At 40.5% G+C, this 18674-nt stretch overlaps 1 protein-coding gene across 7 annotated transcripts in view; it reads right to left on the bottom strand.

The window, feature by feature from the left end:
• The window catches only part of TNIK (TRAF2 and NCK interacting kinase), a 370683-nt gene that overhangs the window by 108247 nt on the left and 243762 nt on the right, over window positions 1-18674 (bottom strand). For all 7 annotated transcript variants that reach the window (XM_041731634.1, XM_041731636.1, XM_041731635.1 and 4 more), the window contains exons 5-7: window positions 13197-13307; window positions 9652-9742; window positions 7147-7277 (exon numbers count right to left, since the gene is read on the bottom strand). In XM_041731634.1, the coding sequence (XP_041587568.1) occupies window positions 7147-7277; window positions 9652-9742; window positions 13197-13307 (333 nt within the window). The remainder of the gene's footprint in view (window positions 1-7146; window positions 7278-9651; window positions 9743-13196; window positions 13308-18674) is intronic.

The raw sequence follows: 18674 nt of genomic DNA, 5'->3' as shown, positions 1-18674 counted from the left end.
TCCTTCTTTCCTTTCTCTTTTTCTTTCTCTCCTTCCTTCCTTCCTTCCTTCCTCTTTCTTCCTTCCTTCCTTCCTTCCTTCCTTCCTTCCTTCCTTCCTTCCTTCTTCCCTTCCCTCCTTCTTTCCTTTCCTTTCCTTTCCTTTCCTTTCCTTTCCTTTCCTTTCCTTTCCTTTCCTTTCCTTTCCTTTCCTTTCCTTTCCTTCGTCCTTTCCCTTCCCTTCCCTTTCTTTTCCTTCTCTTCTTTTCCAAAAGGAACATTTATATTCCTGGCCATATATACCCAGAGCTGCTTGTAAGCTACGCTTAACTGCCTGTGCTAGACAGCAATAAACGTCCTTGACGAGACTTGTTTTAAGCCTTTGGATACATTAGCAAGTCCCAAAGACACTTCAGAACTTAAATACGAGAGAAAATGTTCCAATTACAACTGGCAAGACAGATCACAGGAGATGAGAGAGGGAAGAGGGAGGAACAAGATGGGGAGAGAGTCGGGGAGAGATAAGTTTCCTTCGTGGCCGTGGTGTGACTCATTTTGGCAGGAGCTGGGTAATTCATTATTCCGGAGGCGCTGTGCAGCCTGGCCTGTGGCATGATTAATAGCCCCGTCCTGTGTGCATTACAAACAGAACAGAGACAAATTCTAGCGCCTCTGAGAAGGCAGAGGCAAGCATGCGACTTCTGGCCGGTGGGGGGTCAGCTGGCACGCAGGCGGCCCTAAAGGCCGCAAATGAACATTCCTTTTGGGTCTGGGCTGCCCAATGTGTGAAGAAAAGGACGCTGGCAGATGGCTGATCCAATCACACAAGGACAGAGAGGGCTGCTGTGGTGCAGGAAAGAGCCCATGCTAGACCGACAGACCTACATCTGACTCTGAGCTTTGCCACCACCAGCTTGGTGGCCTGGAGCAAGCTGCTCAACATCTCTGTGCCCACTTGCTCGCCTCTAATGTGAAGAGAACACCTATCTTGCAGGGTTAACACCATAACTCAATAAGGTGATGTATGCACAGGGCTTCATGCGAGGCAGTGCAAATCGTGGGTATTGCACACACACACCAGAGCCATTACCTCCGAGTGGCTCCTGAGTCGGGGACGCTGGCCGGGAGCTCTGGCACTTATGGCACTCAGAGAAGTAAGTCCCTGAGATGATGCAGGAAGCCTACAGGAGGCAGAGGGCATGTCCTGCCCCCTCCAGCCTCCAGGTCCCCCTTTCCCCGGCAGAGCCTAGTAAGGAGCCGGATGGACAGGCACAGGTGGAGGGAGCTGGGTGCCCGCCCCATCATCCCCAAGCAGAGGGCAGCAAGGGAGCCCAGACCTGAAAGACAGCAGCTCCATAATAGGCATGGCCAGCACCACGACTCGTGGACCAGGCCACAGTCTTCTGTTGTGACTTCTCATTACTCTTTTTGTGGGACTGGTCTTGCCAGAGAAAGGAAATTGTATTTGTTGTGTGCAGGCCCTAAGGGAAGGATCTGAACCTAGAGGGAGAAGTTATGGAGATGCAGATTCCGACTCAACGTAAGCGGACAACTAAAGGTGGGTAAGACAAACAGGAGGTTTGTCTCATATGATGTTGCTGGCTTTTTTAGGTTAAAAAAAAAAGGCCTCAAACAGCAGTGCCTTCCTATGACACACAAACACAAATATTAACCATCCAACCCCTTTATTCTGCTGCAACCTGGTAATACATGATTTGTTATCCCCATTCTATAGAGGTTTGAGAAGGCTTAAATAACTTCCCTAGGTGATAGAGCAAAGAGGAGGAGGCAAAGTCTACATTTTACACCAGTAAAAGGCACTTATGTCATAAACTTATACTCTACATTATATATAATCAGCCACGGGAGCGAGTCACCTGGGGTCATGGAGGATGTTCGAGCACAGGTAGTGATTAATAATTCCGTTTCCCACCCTAAACAACCTGAGTGCAGGAATCTTCAGCGCCGTGTTCATCTACATGTGTTATGTGAGCCAAGGGAGAAGGTTAGAGTACCTTTATTTTCAGCTGGGGACCAGCAAGGGGGTGGAGGGGGTGCTCTGTGTCTCACTGAGGACACTTACACATGTAGATGGGAACGCAGAGCCACAAGGAATACATTTAATAGCAATTTCAGCTTCGCACTGGTGGTAATAACATGCTATCGGTGCATCCTTCCCCCCTTCAGAATAAGGGTGGGGCCTTCGCTGGACTCTCAATACACAGAGGCCAGGTGTCCTTTGAGAACGTAAGCCTCACTCTGCAACCTGAATCTTGTCCTCTCACATCACACCCTGCGTGGATCTTGGTGCGGCCCAACGAGTCAAGATTTCTCCTTCCACCCTGCCTCAAGAGAGCCAGTCACCTGTAACACAGGAGCCCGAGTACTCGCTCTACAGCCAGACCCTGGAGGAGACGCCCGTGGCTGCGAATGAACCACAGCTCCTGTGTGCAAAGTCTCATAAGCAGAGGTGAGGGGAAGGATACACAACATGAGCACAGGTCGGGCCAGAGGATGGGGGGACGCGGTGGGGGGCCGAGGGGCTATGCCATTTTACTGGACTTCTCTAACTTTACTAATTTAATATAAAAGCAAGGACAGTTTATGGAGGGGTGTATGTGTGGGTGTGTGTGGGGTAGGGACAGGACAGAAAAATACATAAAATAAAATATAAAGAAAAATATAAAAATACATAAAAAAAAATTTAAGCTCTCCACTCCCGTGTCCTATGTCATATATCCACCCACAGGGCAGGGGCGACTGAGACAGTTCTCCACTCCCGTGTCCTATGTCATATATCCATCCACGGGGCAGGAGTGACTGAGACAGCTCTCCACTCCCGTGTCCTATGTCATATATCCACCCACGGGCAGGGGCGAGTGAGACAGCTCTCCTCTCCCATGTCATAGGTCATATATCCACCCACGGGGCAGGGGCGAGTGAGACTATATCATGTGCACTATCCCATGAGCTGCTCTTTGCATCTAAGGCTCTATCTTGGGGTCTGTCCACCTTCAGCACGCCCGCCGCCCCACGGTTGAATAGCTGCGTAGTATTCCACTGGACAGATAGATGCTCCTGGGCCTTATTCCACCCGTGTCCTACTGCTGTGAATTTGGCTGCAGAGAACCTTCATTAGTGAGTAATTCTGTGAAAGCAATAGATACACAGGACTGTAAAATGCTTGACAACTCCCATCCAACTGAAATGAAATTCAAATTTCAAAAATAACAATTTAAACAGCTTAGGAATTCTGAACGGTTTTATTAATTTTAAATCTTTTGAATGCTTATTATGAAATGAGAAAGCTCCCACTATTGCCCCACATACTTATCAGGGAAATGAAACCTTTCCTTTTGCTTGAAGTGTTTTGACAGAATTTCTGAAAACAAGAAAGGAAGGGCCTCTAGGGGAAAGTGAACACACCAGGCATACGAGCTGCTGGTGCTCCTCCTTAGGATAGGGGTTATTTTCAATCCGTTACTTTCTATGCCTCGGAGATTCCAGACAAAACCAGACTGCACTGAAAAGCAGGAGCTCTTCAGACTACTTCCCTACAGTAGAGGCCTTTCTTTTATTGAATTAGAGTAGTTTTTAGAAAAATCCATAGCAGTCTTTCAAGATATCTTAAACAGTAGATAGCTCAAGATATCTCAAAAGGTAGCTGGTAATAAATAATAAATTAAACAGTAAAACACAACTATATTCTTCTCTTACTTTGGTCTTGATTTTAAAGGAGGGGCTTCCGTGAAATCTAACAGAGCCTGGTGCCTTTCAACTCCTCTTTTATGGCAAACATCCCCCCTGGGTGGGAAGTATCTAGAACACACGAGAGCCCAAAATGTTGACCTGGGTTTCTGAGGCTGGGATACACAGCTGGGTCAGATGGACCGCGGACCCATGGTACCAAACGCCTGAAGTCGGATGCTGTTGGAAAAGAATTTTCTATGTGGAAAACTGCATGTACAGATGCAACTTGCCTCAGTCTCTACACGTGGTGAGCTTTTAATAAATATGTGCTGAGTGAATGAAGAGATGGTTTTGAAAGGCAGCATATTGTCAAGTTGTCTCGTGGTGACAGACCACATTCCTAAGAATGGTGGACAGAAAAATGGATAAAAGCTGGTGCCAAGAAAGAAGTAGAAAGATTATATTTCCAGAATCGTTGCCTCTCTGGTCCACTGTAAAGGTGTGAAGTGGTTGACATAAATCTTCAAAGAACACTCAACCTTCCTATCTGCCCAGGCTCACCCTTTCGTCGTGCCCCTTCTTGTACTGGTGACAATGACCGGTGAGAGGCTCACAGTCTTGCCACGGCTTCTTCTTCCTCTTGTGCCATCTGCACCCATAACGATCCCGATAAATTAATTCTCACTAAGGTCTCAATGACTACCATAGCGAACCTGTTCTCTCAGCAGGATTCCTTATTTTTTAATAAAAGACATAGAAATTAATCTTCGGCTTATTAATGTCTCAGGATACTTTTATAGTCACATGGACCTTCCAGTGTCTCTGAAATCACCCTGTGCAGCACGATGCCCCCCATCGTACCAGGCTTTGTCCACACCTAGAATTACGCAGTGGGCTCAAAATTCTTTTACCGACCCCAAACAATAGTCCTTAGACTTAATGGGAGGAAAGAGGACCAAGATACCAGTTTCACTCTAAGCTTTGGTTTTGCTAGAAGGAGGTCATCTTCTACATTATCAAGAACAACTAAGTCATGGGGATTTATTTTATGTCACAGAAAATAAGTCCCATATATAGTACAGCCACTCAAACTCGTAAAGAGGCTAACCCAAGGGTAAAAGTTGGAAACACCCTGATTCTCCATGGTACGTTATAAAGCAGTCAAAAATATCTGTGGCCCCGAGCAGACTAGTTGACACTTGCTAAGTATAACTATTGTTTGAAGAATTGCTTATGGCCAATTATGATACACTTCCCTGGTCTGGGACATATATTTTGTAGTGGCTCCTCTGAAGGGATCTGCCAATTGAATTATTTAAATGTGCTTATCATTAGAAGTTTAAATAAATGACATTTATTTTGGCGAGAGATTAATTTTTAACTTGGCAGCTGTTTTCAGACAGACTGTTGTCAGGTTATTACACTGACTAACTTTGAGAGAAGGAAGACATTTACAGGAGATTATTTTGGTTTTAGACTTTCAGCTTGTGTTTCTCCAAAGAGGCAAATAAGTCTGTCAATGCCCTGAGATACTGGGTCCCGAAGACATTGCAATGTTTGCATCTTTGTGACCTGATTTCAATAATAACCCCACATGTGGAGAACTAAAAATGTTCTTTAAAACAGGAATTCTTCAAATATGCTCTTCAGAAGCTGTTTTGTGGCTAAGTTGGAGATTTATATAGGAGTACATCATAGAGGAGCAGGGTAATATATTGGTAAGATTCTGAAAAGAGCATTGGAAGATGAGGGTTCAACTTTCAACTCTGAGAAGCCCAGTAACTTGATGTGCACTTGCAAAGGCCTCGGGCCTCCGTTTCCCTGCAAGAGGAGGGCACACGGAAGTGACCAGTAAAGTCCTTTAGTGAAAAGTCTAGAGCACCTGGGTGGCTCAGTGGTTGAGCGTCTGCCTTGGGCTCAGGGTGTGATCCCGGGGTCCCGGGATCGAGTCCCACACTGGGCTCCCCGCAGGGAGCCTGCTTCTCCCTCTGCCTGTGTCTCTGCCTCTCTCTGTGTCTCTTATGAATAAATACATAAATAAATAAATCTTAAAAAAAAAAAAGAAAAGTCCATGCACCTGTGAAATCAACTTGAGTAGTATCAGACTTTGCCCACTGTTGTGCTGTGGTCTATACAAACACCAAGCGTCATCTCTTCATCTTCTGCACCAAAAACTCGCAGTTCCTACATCCTATTTGCCTCTAATTTTATGATGTCTCAACTTTCAGCCACAATTCACGACAATACTGTCAGCTGACATTGCAGCTATCAATGGGATAGTAACCCCAAATCATGCTTGACCATTGGCTAGGAGAATGGAAAAGAGGGGGGCTTTCTGGAGAAGGGGACAACTGTCACCATCTACTTAAACATTGCTTTGAATTTATTAGCAAATTGCCAGTTGATGATGCAAAGTAACAAGGCACCAATCACATTTCAATAAACAGCATGACAGGCCACAGAAATACCGTGAAGTAGCTACCAATACCCCGTTTTGTTCTCTCTCATTGAAAAGAAACTTCAATAATTAAACTTTGAGCAATGGAGAAATGAAGATGTCTATTCTTTTTAAAGATTTTATTTATTTGAGAGAAAGGGAGAGAGAGACAGAGCACCAGAAGGATGAGGAGCAGAGGGAGAAGCAGAACATCCGTTGACCAGGAACCCCAATGAGACTCAATCCCAGGACCCCAGGATCATGACCTGAAGCCAAGGCAGGTGCTCTACCGACCGAGCCACCTGGGAGCCCCGATGAAGTCTATTTTTTTTTTTTTAAGTCTATTTTTAATCAGAAAAAGATGACCCAAGACAACATATTGGCTTCTTTTAACCTAAAAAGCTCTCAGAATATATCTCTATGCTTTGTCAAACCTCTAACCTATAATCGTAATAGGTATTTGTTGCCTATTCTTAAGTTTTTATTTAAATTCCAGTTAACAGGGGATCCCTGGGTGGCGCAGCAGTTTGGTGCCTGCCTTTGGCCCAGGGCGTGATCCTGGAGACCGGGGATCGAATCCCACGTCGGGCTCCCGGGGCATGGAGCCTGCTTCTCCCTCTGCCTGTGTCTCTGCCTCTCTCTCTCTCTCTCTCTCTCTCTCTCTCTGTGACTATCATAAAAATAAATAAATAAATAAATAAATTCCAGTTAACATACAATGTAATATTAGTCTTGGGTGTACAATACAGTGACTTAACACTTCCATAAGAAATCTATTTTCCAATAAGAAACGAAAGGAAGTTCAAAAGAATATAGAAAATGGTTTTAACATCTTTTACAAATAGGCAATCAGATATAACGGGTGAACGCATGAAAAAGATTCTAACACTTGAGTGTCTTATTATTTTAAATTCAAATAATGCTTTTCAGTTCTCCCTTTGGATTACATAAATCCAGGCCCAAAGGTACGTGAGAATTTTCCCTCTGCAAGACTCAGGGCAGGACGTGAGGCACAGTTCTGAAACAATGAAGAAGTCATACCTTGAAATCGTATGTGGCATCTGGGTTTTCGTCACAGGCAATGACTTCTGGAGCCATCCAGTAAGGGGTCCCGATGAAGGTATTTCTCCTGCCCACTGTTCGATCCAGCTGGGCACTGACGCCAAAGTCCACTATTTAAGAGAAGACAAATGAATAAAGTCTATGATCCTTACGTGGTGATAAGACAAATGCGCATTTTTTATTGTGGCAAAATAAACATGCCACAAAATTTACAATTTTAATCATTTGTAAGTGTACGGTTCTGTGCCATGAAGAACATTCACATTGTTGTGCAACCATCACCGCCCTCTGACTCCAGAACTTATTCATCTTCCCAAACTGAAACTCTGCACTCATTTAAACAATAACTCCCCATTCTGCCCTCTCCCCAGCCCCTGGCAAGCACTGTTCTACTTTTTGTCTCTAAAAATCTGGACTACTACAGGTACCTCATAAAAGCGGTACCGTACAGTACTTGTCTTTGTGTGACTGGCTTGTCTCAATTAGCATAGTGTCCTCAAGGTTTGTCCATGTCGGAGCATGGGTTAGAATTTCCTAACTTTTTAAGGCTCAGTAATACTCCATCGTATGCAGGCACCACGTTGCATTTATCCATCCACCTGCAGGTGGGCAATTTGGGTTGCTTCTCCCTTTTAGCTATTGTGAATGTCTATTTTTATCTATTTTTATTTATTTTTTTGCACAGAGATATTCACAGCAGCTTTATTTTCAACAGCCCCTAACTGGAAACAATCCAGGTGTCCTTCACTAGGTAAATGGTTAAAGAAATGGCAGTGGTGTAGCCCGGTGTAGTATCAGGGAATACTACGCAGCAATAAAAAGGAACAAACTGGTATGCATAATAATCTAGATAATTCTGTAGATGTTTATACTGGGGGGGGGGAGCCAATTCCAGAAGGCTACATACTGTATGATTGCATTCATACAACCACATCCTTTTAACTGTTGTGAACGTCTATTTTTAAAGCACATGAATATATGAAATGTGTACTGAGGAGGAAAGCACATAACGCTGTATTTGGTTAAACCAAAGGTCTGTAGGGGCAAAAACAGATGTTAAATAAAAGGCAAGCTTGTTTGCCATAAGAGATAATACTTAGGGGGATACAAAGAAAGTGTTTAAGAGCCAGGTTTCTGCAGTCAGACTGCCTAAGTTTGCAACCCATCTCTGCCACTTACGAGTGAGGTGACCTAGGGCTAGCAGATCAGGATTTAAGCTCCAGTTTCCAAATTTATAAAATGAGGCTGATGATATTTACATAGGGTTGCTGTGATATAAAAGTGCTGTGTATAGGGCCTGACATAATCTCTCAACAAGGGACTGTTAATGGGTGATGGGTGAGTATTCTGAGGACAGAGTACTTAGCCAGTCCATGGAAGATATGTGTATATACGTATACACAGGCGTGTGCACACACACCCGCCTTCCCAACTAATGTATATTTTTGTTTTAAAAGGGAATATTCATGAGATGAAAGTTTAGACCCAATGCTAAGAAAAACATGGAAATTATATATTTTAACGAAAAGGCAAGAACAAATGTTTGAGATATAAACATAGGGCGTATTTCGATCTCTTTGAAAATAAACAATCATATGGGCAATAACTCCTTTCTAGATGACAAACTGCATATCCTAGAGATAGCTGTCAATTCATCCTCTGACTCAGACACCAAGGGGGTGGAGCTTGTGCAGCATGTGGATTCTCTGCCCTATGTGGACAATCCCATATTGGTGGGAGGAAGCACAAGGGAAAAGGGTTCCCTCACTGATAACTCAGGCAAACAGAAGTAGGATAACCTGTATGCATGCAAAGTAGAATACTGAACACCCGTTATACACAGGTGCCCCAGGTAACAACGGAGTTGATGTAAATATAGCTTAAAACATATGGGAATATAGCAGGAATTCGTTATTCTAAATATGTCTAACTGCGGATGTTTTTCAATTAAAAAATGGGTCATCACTGTTCTGTGATAGTGACAGCAAAGTAGACAAATGGTAAGATATAGGAAGCCGTTTCAAGGTCAATTACTTCTAATCTGGAGGGTTTTTGCTTTAAAAAAACACTCAATTACTTCTATATATTGATTAAGCAAATGGTTCCTCCAATTCATTCCTCAAGCACTTTTTAAAAATGTTTTGAGATAGACAAATAAATATTTTCCTTTTCATTCCTTAGTACAGTGACCTCCAAATTCAGTGACAATTTACATTCATTAAAAACAAAACAGGGCAGCCCAGGTGGCTCAGAGGTTTAGCGCCGCCTTCAGCCCAGGGCCTGATCCTGGAGACCCATGTAGGGCTCCCTGCAGGGAGCCTGCTTCTCCCTCTGCCTGGGTCTCTCCCTCTCTCTGTGTCTTTCATGAATGGATGAATAAAATCTTAAAAAACAAAAACAAACCCCACAAAACAAAACCAACCAGCTGCTGAAATAATCCTATTCATTCCCTCAATTCCTAGGCTCACTGGATGCTGCTCTTACCCAGTTTAACTTCTGCGTTCTCAGTCAGCAAGACATTCTGCCCTTTAATATCTCGATGAATCACTTTATGCTGATGCAGATGACTCAGCCCCTGGAGTAACAAGGAATTGAGAAGGGTTAATAGGAACATAAGCCAAGATGAAAATAAAATTACTTGGACTGTCAATGATCCCAAAGAGATGTTAACTCACCCAGAGATAGTTTCCTGGTTTTTAAATTTTTTTTTGGTACTTTCATTATCATACTCAGGTGTTTCACGTGTGTACAGTGCCGTCCTAAACTAGGCAATTGATTAATAAACTGAAATACTGAAGCAGTCTTTGCAATGCATGGTGCTGTATTAAATGAACTGCTTGCCTATTAGCTGTGATCTCAGGTAGGACGGATCCATGCAGACAATGCAGTGGTTCTGGCACGTATGAGTTTTGTGAAAACTGAGGACTGCCTGCATTTGTCAGTTTGTAAACGGGAATATCTATAGTCTCTGTACAGAAAATGAACCTGATTTAACTAAGTCCTCTACGTTTGTTTGTTTTTTTAGCAGTATTTGAATTTAAGAGTTAAAAGTTGCTAAGTTCTACTCCTGAAATCAATACTACACTGGATGTTAACTCACTTGAATTTAAGTAAAAACTTGAAAGAAAAAAAAAACAGTTAAAAGTTACATTATATCATATAAGTTAATTTCTCAGACCAGACAAAAAATTTCCCATTGGCTTTAGCCAATGTGGCTCATATTAAACACCCCCCCTCCAATTTTTATTTCCTTTGTTGGCATTCATAACTGTCTTCTTTAGTGCTTTATGGTATCTGTGACGTTGTGTTCATTGCATGAAATAATTATTTGGTGACATCTAAACCGGATTGTGTTCCATTTCTCCATGAATTACTCTCACACTGGCTTGTGGTGTGAGTTCTAAAATCTACAGATTGCTCTAAGTGTACACTTCTCAAAGTGTAACCTAAAATAATCTCAAATTGGAGTCTTGAAGCAAATTATGTTATGCTAACGCTTGCTAATTCAAGGTACTGTATACTCAAGTATTGTCATTTTATTATTTATAATCTTCGGTACTTTTAATTTTCCTCCGTAATGACCCTGGTATAAAAGATGAAGTTGAAACAAAAAGAAACAAAATATCTGAATTCCTTTGTTGAAAATACTCAGCATGAGAATGGGGATGCCCAAAAAGATCCATGTGTACATTCAGGAATATCAGTAAACACAAACCATGTGAGAAATTGAAGCACTGGTTTGGGTTTTAAAAAAATTACCTTTCCTCTACTCAGTTCAGCTCAAGGTAGGCATCCAGCAGATCAAAATGTATGGTTTTACAGCGTATTAACAGCTCATGAATATTTATAGGGAATGAAGATTCCCTCGCACTCTTTCACTACCAGAGTGGTTGGAAACAGGGATCAGAGCACGTAAGTGAGCCAAACCTTATAGTTAATGAGATCATAGGATGCACGGAGGGTTATCTCTGAAACTTCTTGTGATTGAATGTCCCTTCTAATGAGTCATCTTATCTCAAATGTCAGTATCTTTTGGGAGAATGTATTGGAAGCGAGAAGAAAACACAGTTTTCACACATTCGAATCAGGTACTGGGATATACTCATCAGGTGAAACAGAACCCTGGAACGCACATGGTTGATCATCCCCAGGGTTACCCATCCAAGGCTCCCAAGCAGAGCAGAAAGGTGGATTGCAGAACCAGCCGGGAGACCCAACAGATTCTTGGCGTCACGGGTGGTCTGGATGCCTAAATGACCCTTTGTGCTTTCTCTCAATGAGTGAAATTCTAAGTCAGAAATTCAAGTGAAGTTTACACAAAAGCACCTCAACATTTGAAAATAAATGTCAGGTTTGAAGGAGAACAGCAACCATACCTCCCCGTTTCCTGCTCAAATTTGTCTTGTACTTGTTTCAGAAATCTTTCTGCCCACTCCAAGCCAGAGAGGGTTGTCCTATGCTTGCTCTTAACAGATTTATTTTTTGTATCTTTCCCATTTAAAATATCTCTAATCCAGCTGGAATTAATTTTTGAATATGTTAGAAAGCAGGTATCATGTTTTCACATGACTAGTCAATGGACCAAGCACTATTTACTGATAAGAGCACCCTTTCCCCATGCGCCGCAGCGCTTCTTTTGCCATAAATCACGTGTCCATATGAAGTAGGTCTGTTCCTGGACTCTTGATTCTGTTCCTTTGGCCATTTGTCTATTCTTGTGACAATACTACTCTGCCTTATTTACTTAGTAGCTTTAGAAGAAGTCTCAATAACTGGCAGCATAAATCCTCCAGCTCTATTCTTCTTCTTCAAGATTGCCTTGGCTATTCTCAGCCCTTTGTACTTCCATATAATGTCTTAAAAATCAGCTTGTCAATATCTACAGATATACCTAGAGGGATTTTGATGGGGAGTTCAGTGAAACCATGGATCAAACCAGGGAGAAATAACATCTTCACAATATTAAGTATTCTTATCTGTGAAATGGTATACATACCTCCATTTATTAAGATCTACTTTAATCTCTCCCAGTAATGTTTTGTGGTTTTCAGTGTAGAAGTCATTCACATCTTTCTGCAAATTTATTTCTACGTTTTTGATGTTTATGCTATGATCAATGTTATTTTTAAAGTTCACTTTCTATTTGTTTTTGGGTTTTTGCCTAATGTGGTTTGAATATTTTTAATGTCTTCCAGCCATCCACCCATCCACCCACCCATCCATCCATCCATCCATCCATCCATGCAGAGCACATAATTTGCCTCTCAAAAGTGTATCTTGGACATATCATGAAAATACTTTTAAATTTTATTTCCTTAGATTAAATAGGCAGAACTTATAAATAAATTATGATTGTCAAGCACATCTAGTAAGAATGCTCAGTGAACACACAATAGCCTCCATATCAGAAGCAAGAGACAATTAAACTAGCCTGACTGAAGTAAAATATGACCTTCTTTTCCCTGAATTGAGCTCAGTAAATTGAAGCTACTACCCAGATAACCTGACTGAGATTTGTGGGCAAAACTGGTCAAACAGATAGATACAGTCTTGTCCAGCTATTTTGATCAATTTAAGTGACAAAGTCTTGAAGGTTTTTTTTTTAATTTAAAATCAGTTAAAAGTTTTATAAGTTCTATATGCTAAAATGGTAAATGTCATGCAATCCTTACACTAGTTATAAACTTTCAGAAATGGAAAATTCAAATGAGTAATCAAAATACCTCTAAAAAATTCATTTCCTAAGTAAAACCTTATCTCTATGTTCTAAAATCAGATTTCTAATTGGAAATATCATTGGAAATGAATCCTCGTTACGGGAAGTCACCCAAAGTTAACCCTCCAAATGAGAGTGCACATGGCCTGTTCAGAATGGCTCTCACCTCCACTGGAACAAGACCACAAAACTACCACTACCGCCATCACTGTTAGAATGAAGCTTTAAAAAAGTATGCAATATTTTTGTGAATGTCAGTGGAAGGTTAATACAAAGTTCAACACCATCCCAGATATTCCGTGTTGTCACTTACTCGTAAGATCTCCCTGCAGATGTATGCAATCCACTCCTCCTTCAACGTGTTACCTTTTGTGTTCTTGATCAGGTCAGTGACAGAGCCAGCGCCACAAAACTCCATCACCAACTGGCAAAGGAAGCAAACACGCCATTACTATAATTATACTTCACAACTTTCACTCGGTTAAAGCATAAGTCATTCTAGTTGGCTGCTTTAGAATGCCATTCCCATAAAGAATAAGTGATCATAAGACAATATATAAGATATAAACTCATATCTTAATTTCTTTCCAAAATGATGGAAAGGAAAGATTATTTTTAATTTTCCAATCTGAAAATTATAATTGGAAATTGAGGAAAATCTCCATGTTCTAAGTATTTTTAAAAAGGAGGACAGCTAGGTGGTTCAGACATGGTTGAGAATATCTTCATGTTTTTATCCAGCAATTGATCCCATCTTTCCTACAAAAATGGATCATTCCCCTGTCTGAAAGAGCTATGGTTTTCTAAGCAGTCCAACATTAGGACAATAAAGTGTACACTGTTTATGCTATTGGCTTGTAAGTGGCACTGTAAGCTGTCAGAATGGGGACTATCTGTTTTTAATTAACTTCAGCAAATGTTCCCAGGAGGTTAGACACATCAAATAAATTCAATAAACAATAAGCCTTAATTTAGCACCTTTCATCCAAAAAGCTTCAAGTTCTCTATAAATATAAACTCATTATAGCACTCAGCAACTTTATCAAATAGGCGGAAAATAACCATCTCCTTTATTTAATGGAGAAACAGAGACTAGAAGAAAAGCAATCCATCTGATTTTATATCCATTTTCTAGGTTTGGGAAACACATCCATCTCCTTACTTTCTCCCTTTGCTTAAAAGAAAAGAAAGAAAAAGAAAGGTCTTCAACAAATGGCATTTATTAAGGTACTTATATTTTTTCATAATTATATGAAAAGGATTCAGAATAACTAGCAATCGATCTCTGACTAAACTAACCGATCTCTGTTTCTGACAAGAAACAGAACTAAAATGGAGCCATAATGAAATCACACTGACGGTTTGGGCTTTGTCCAAATGTACATTCTTAACAATACCATGTATACCTAGTAGGAACTCAAAAGAACTCATGAAATGAGTTTTCAATGCCTCTTCTGACCCGTCTTATGATTCCACAAATGGTAGTGAAGCCCAATCATCTTTTCCAGAGCACCAGAGGAAGTGAAGAGACCTCTTAGGAGTTTTTGTAAGGAAATCTGAGAAGTGCCACAATAGACCACATTGCAGCCCAATAAGAGCTGTAAAATTATCACATAGGATAGTCAGCAAGCTATCAAAGGCCATAAACTCGTTACAAAGAACTCAAGAGCCAACCTGAAGAGGTTCTCACTAACCAAAGATGAGATGATTTGAGCATCCATAAGAAAAACAACTGCAATGGCTTGAAATACATTGAATAGGCTTAACTAAATGCATTAACAAACGGCACTCAAAAAAAGAATAGAACTGGACCTGGCTTATTTTGCTACTGGTAAATAGAGGGAAAGAATCAAGAATCGACACTGCCTTTCTTTCTTTTCTTTTTTTAGAGATTTTACTTATTTATTCATGAGAGACACACAGAGAGAGGCAGAGACACACACAGGCAGAGGAAGAAGCAGGCTCCCTGTGGGGAGCCCGATGCAGGACTCGATCCCAGGACCCTGGGATCAAGACCTGAGCCAAAGGCAGATGCTCAACCACTGAGCCACCCAGGTGCCCTGACACTGCCTTTCTTAGACAAGCTTTAGCATTGGATAATTAAGTAATTAAAAGGGGCAAATCTTGTCTATAAAATGCAGGCATTCCATATAATAAATGAAAAGGATACAATAGAATTAAAATATCATTATTTCATAGGCCCTAACAAACTAATGAGTTTAAGCACTGATTATCAATGGCTGCCAACATTAAAAAACTCAGAAGTAACCAGAGTGTATTTGCCTCTCGATTAGAATAACATTACCTCAGAAGTTGCCTTGTGAAGAAAAAACAAACAGAAAACAAACCACAAGAACCCCAGAATCTGATCAAGCATCTAGTTACAATTACCAAATTACAGAAAATTCAGAGGACTCAGCAACATGTCACCTCATGGGAATACAATTGAGAAAAACCTGGAACAGGAAACTCCACGGGGCAAATGACCCAATTTATTTGCTTCAACAAATAAATTGCAAGAAGGAAAAAAGGAGATGGAGGGAATATCTAAAGACTTAAAAGCATCAAAAAAGATACACCAACAATTTGCAAGGGATGTACCTTATCAGGATATGAGTTTTGTTTTTAAAAAAAGTTCTTAAAATTTTTGAGGCAATTAAAGCTTTGAATACAGATTAGAAATTTGATGATTCTAAGGAAATATGAAGGTTTTCTAAGTGTGATAATGGTACTGTGGTTGTGTTTAAAAAAAAGTTCTTATCTTTTAGTGAAACATACTGAATTACTATGGATAAAATGATGATGGTCTTCTCTATAAATGGTGCTGGGACAACTGGATATCCATATGTAAAAGAACTCCAACCTCACACCATACAAAAAATTATCTCAAAATGGATCAAAGACCCAAATATAAGAGTTAAAATGATAAAACTCTGAGGAAAGAACATAGGGGAAATCTCCATGATCTTGGACTTGGCAATGGTTATTTCACTAAAAAACACAGGCAACAACAATAACAAAAAAAAAAAACAGATGAGGATTACATTAAAATTAAAAACTGTGCATCAAAGGATACAATTGAGAGAGTGAAAAGAAAAAGCCACTGAATGGGAAAGATATTTATAAATCAAATATCCAATAAGAGTCTAGTATCCAGAATATATAAAGGACACTTACAGATCAACAAAAAAATGCATAAATAAATAATTCAAAGATGGGCAAAGGAGTTGAATAGACATTTCTCCAAAGAGGATCCACAAATAACCAACAATCATATGAAACGATGCTTAATAACATCAATAGTCATTAGGAAAGTGCACATCAAAATCACAATAATATGCCACTTTATACCCACTAGGATTTTTTTTTTTTTTTGGATTTTTTTTTTTAAAAGGCAGAAAATAACACATGTTATTGCCAACGCATGTTAGCAAGAATGTGGAGAAATTGGAACCCTTGTATGTTGCTGAAGGGGATGTAGACTGTTGCAGTTATAAACAGCTCGATGGTTCCACAGTAAGGTAACACAGACTTGCCATATGACCTAGCGATTTCACTTCTGGGCATACACTCAAAAGAACTGAAAACAAATATTACAACAAAAACTTACATCTGAATGTACAAAGCACCACTATTCACAATGGACAAAGAGTGGAAGTAACCAAAATATCCTATCAGATGAATAAACTAAATATGGTATATCCGTATAATAGAGTATTACTCTGCTATGGAAAGAAATGAAGCCTGACGCAACTTGATTGAATCTTGAAGACATATTCATTGAAAGAAGGACCAAAAAGGTTATATATTGTACAAATCCATTTATATAGAACATCCAGAATAGGTGAATCCAATCCAGAGAGTAGATTAGTGGTTACCAGGCTCTAGGGAGAGGGAGGAATGGTGTTGCATGGGTGCAGGGTTTCCTTCTGGGGTGATGAAAGTTCCAGAACTAAATGGTGGTAACAGTTGCACAATATTATGTACTTAATGCCACTGAATTATGTATTTTAAAATGGTTAAAATGCTAAATTTTATGTTATATGTATTTTACCAGAATTTAGAAAAAGCAGTGTGATGAGGTTTCAGAATAATAGAAGGGAAGAAGTGGGTGAGCACGTGTTTGGGGCAGAATTGGTCAATGATTGTTGGTTGCTGGGGCTAGTTTTGGGCACATGTGTGTCCATGATAGTGTTCTCTTTACTATTGTGTATTTGGGGGATTCTCTATAAAACAGAGTTAAAGAAAATCCCATTATGTAGCAAACCATGGTTCAATGCAGCAGGAGAGACCAAAGAAACATCCTTGGGTAGAAAGAAAATATTTTCTCAGGTGAGCAAAATATGCTTATGTCCCTTCTCAAACCCCATTTTGAAGAACACAGTGACCAGACCTCCTATGAATCCCTCCATTGCTCCTATATCAGCTGGAGAAAATGTCCCACCCCTGGGCTCTACTAGGCCATGTAATTATAGTTCCCAGGGAAAGCAGTGGAAGCCCAGTGGCTCCAGTCTTTTAAAATTAGATTGGACAAAATACTTTCAAATATTCAGTAGGAAACAATCCTGCTCTAGCCAGGCACTAATGTCAGTGATTTCTATAATTTGCTTCTCTATTCAGCTCCAGCTGAAGGCTGCTAAATTCTTTTCATCTCACTACGGAACGAAATGATTGTTAAATTATGTAATGGGATTTAAAAAAAAAAAGAAGAAAGAAAGAAAGAAAGAAAGAAAGAAAGAAAGAAAGAAAGAAAGAAAGAAAAGAAACCAGCATTCGCTAGCAACTGGTTCCTGCAACCGCACAACAGCACTGATAATTACTGCCACCACGCAGCAGGGACCCTCCCTCACCACAAGTAACCTCATCACATTAATAAACAGAAACAGGGCTCAACATGCCAAGCCCAGCAGTGATAAGTCAATAACTTCACATCTCACAAGCAAGAAATAATGGATCATTAATATTCTCTCCAAAAGAAAGTTCTCAAAGAGGTGACACTGGAGCAACAATACTTGCTAACATTTACTGAGAATTTGCCATGTGCCAGGCGCTGGGCTCAGTGATTTGCAACTACTATTTCATTAATTCTCCTTTCCCTCAATTCCCTTTTCCTTATTTACTTGGAAATGAAGCTTAGCTGTGGTCCACAGCCTTATCCAGAGTAAATATACTCATTAAGTAAGTAGAGCGGGGTTGAGAGCATGGTGCTCACTGAAGTACTACCTATGTGACCTTGGACATGCATGTCCTCTAACCACCTTGGGCTTGGCATCCCACCACCATCACTATAAAATGAAAAATAAAATAAAATGTTTGATGTGAACATTAAGTGTCTATCACTGTAAAACTCCTAGTAGCCTCAAATCTTAAGCTACTCTTATTACTTTTTATCATTGGTCTGTTTGCACTCTAAAAAAGGAAGAGTTTCCAACTTGGAAGATGGTATCAATAGCTTCCCAAGATCCACTTCACTTGGATGGTAAATAAATGGCTGACAGGTGCTTATAAAGGGCATTGGGCACATGTGTTTTTAAAACCCCTGTTAAGGGGGCACCTGGGTGGCTCCATGGTTGAGCATCTGCCTTCAGCTCAGGTCATGATCCCGGGGTCCTGGGATCGAGTCCTGCATCAGGCGCCCCGTGAGGGAGCCTGTTTCTCCCTCTGCCTGTATCTCTGCTTCTCTCTGTCTTCCTCGTGAATAAATAAATAAAATCTTTTTTAAAATCTTGAAAACAAAAAACCCTATTAAGAAAAGAGCACAAAAGACACATGTCCTTTTTTCAAGCTTGTA

Source organism: Vulpes lagopus, chromosome 17, assembly GCF_018345385.1.
Source record: "Vulpes lagopus strain Blue_001 chromosome 17, ASM1834538v1, whole genome shotgun sequence".
Taxonomy (NCBI): Eukaryota; Metazoa; Chordata; class Mammalia; order Carnivora; family Canidae; genus Vulpes; species Vulpes lagopus.
This window is presented reverse-complemented; position numbering and strand designations above follow the sequence as displayed.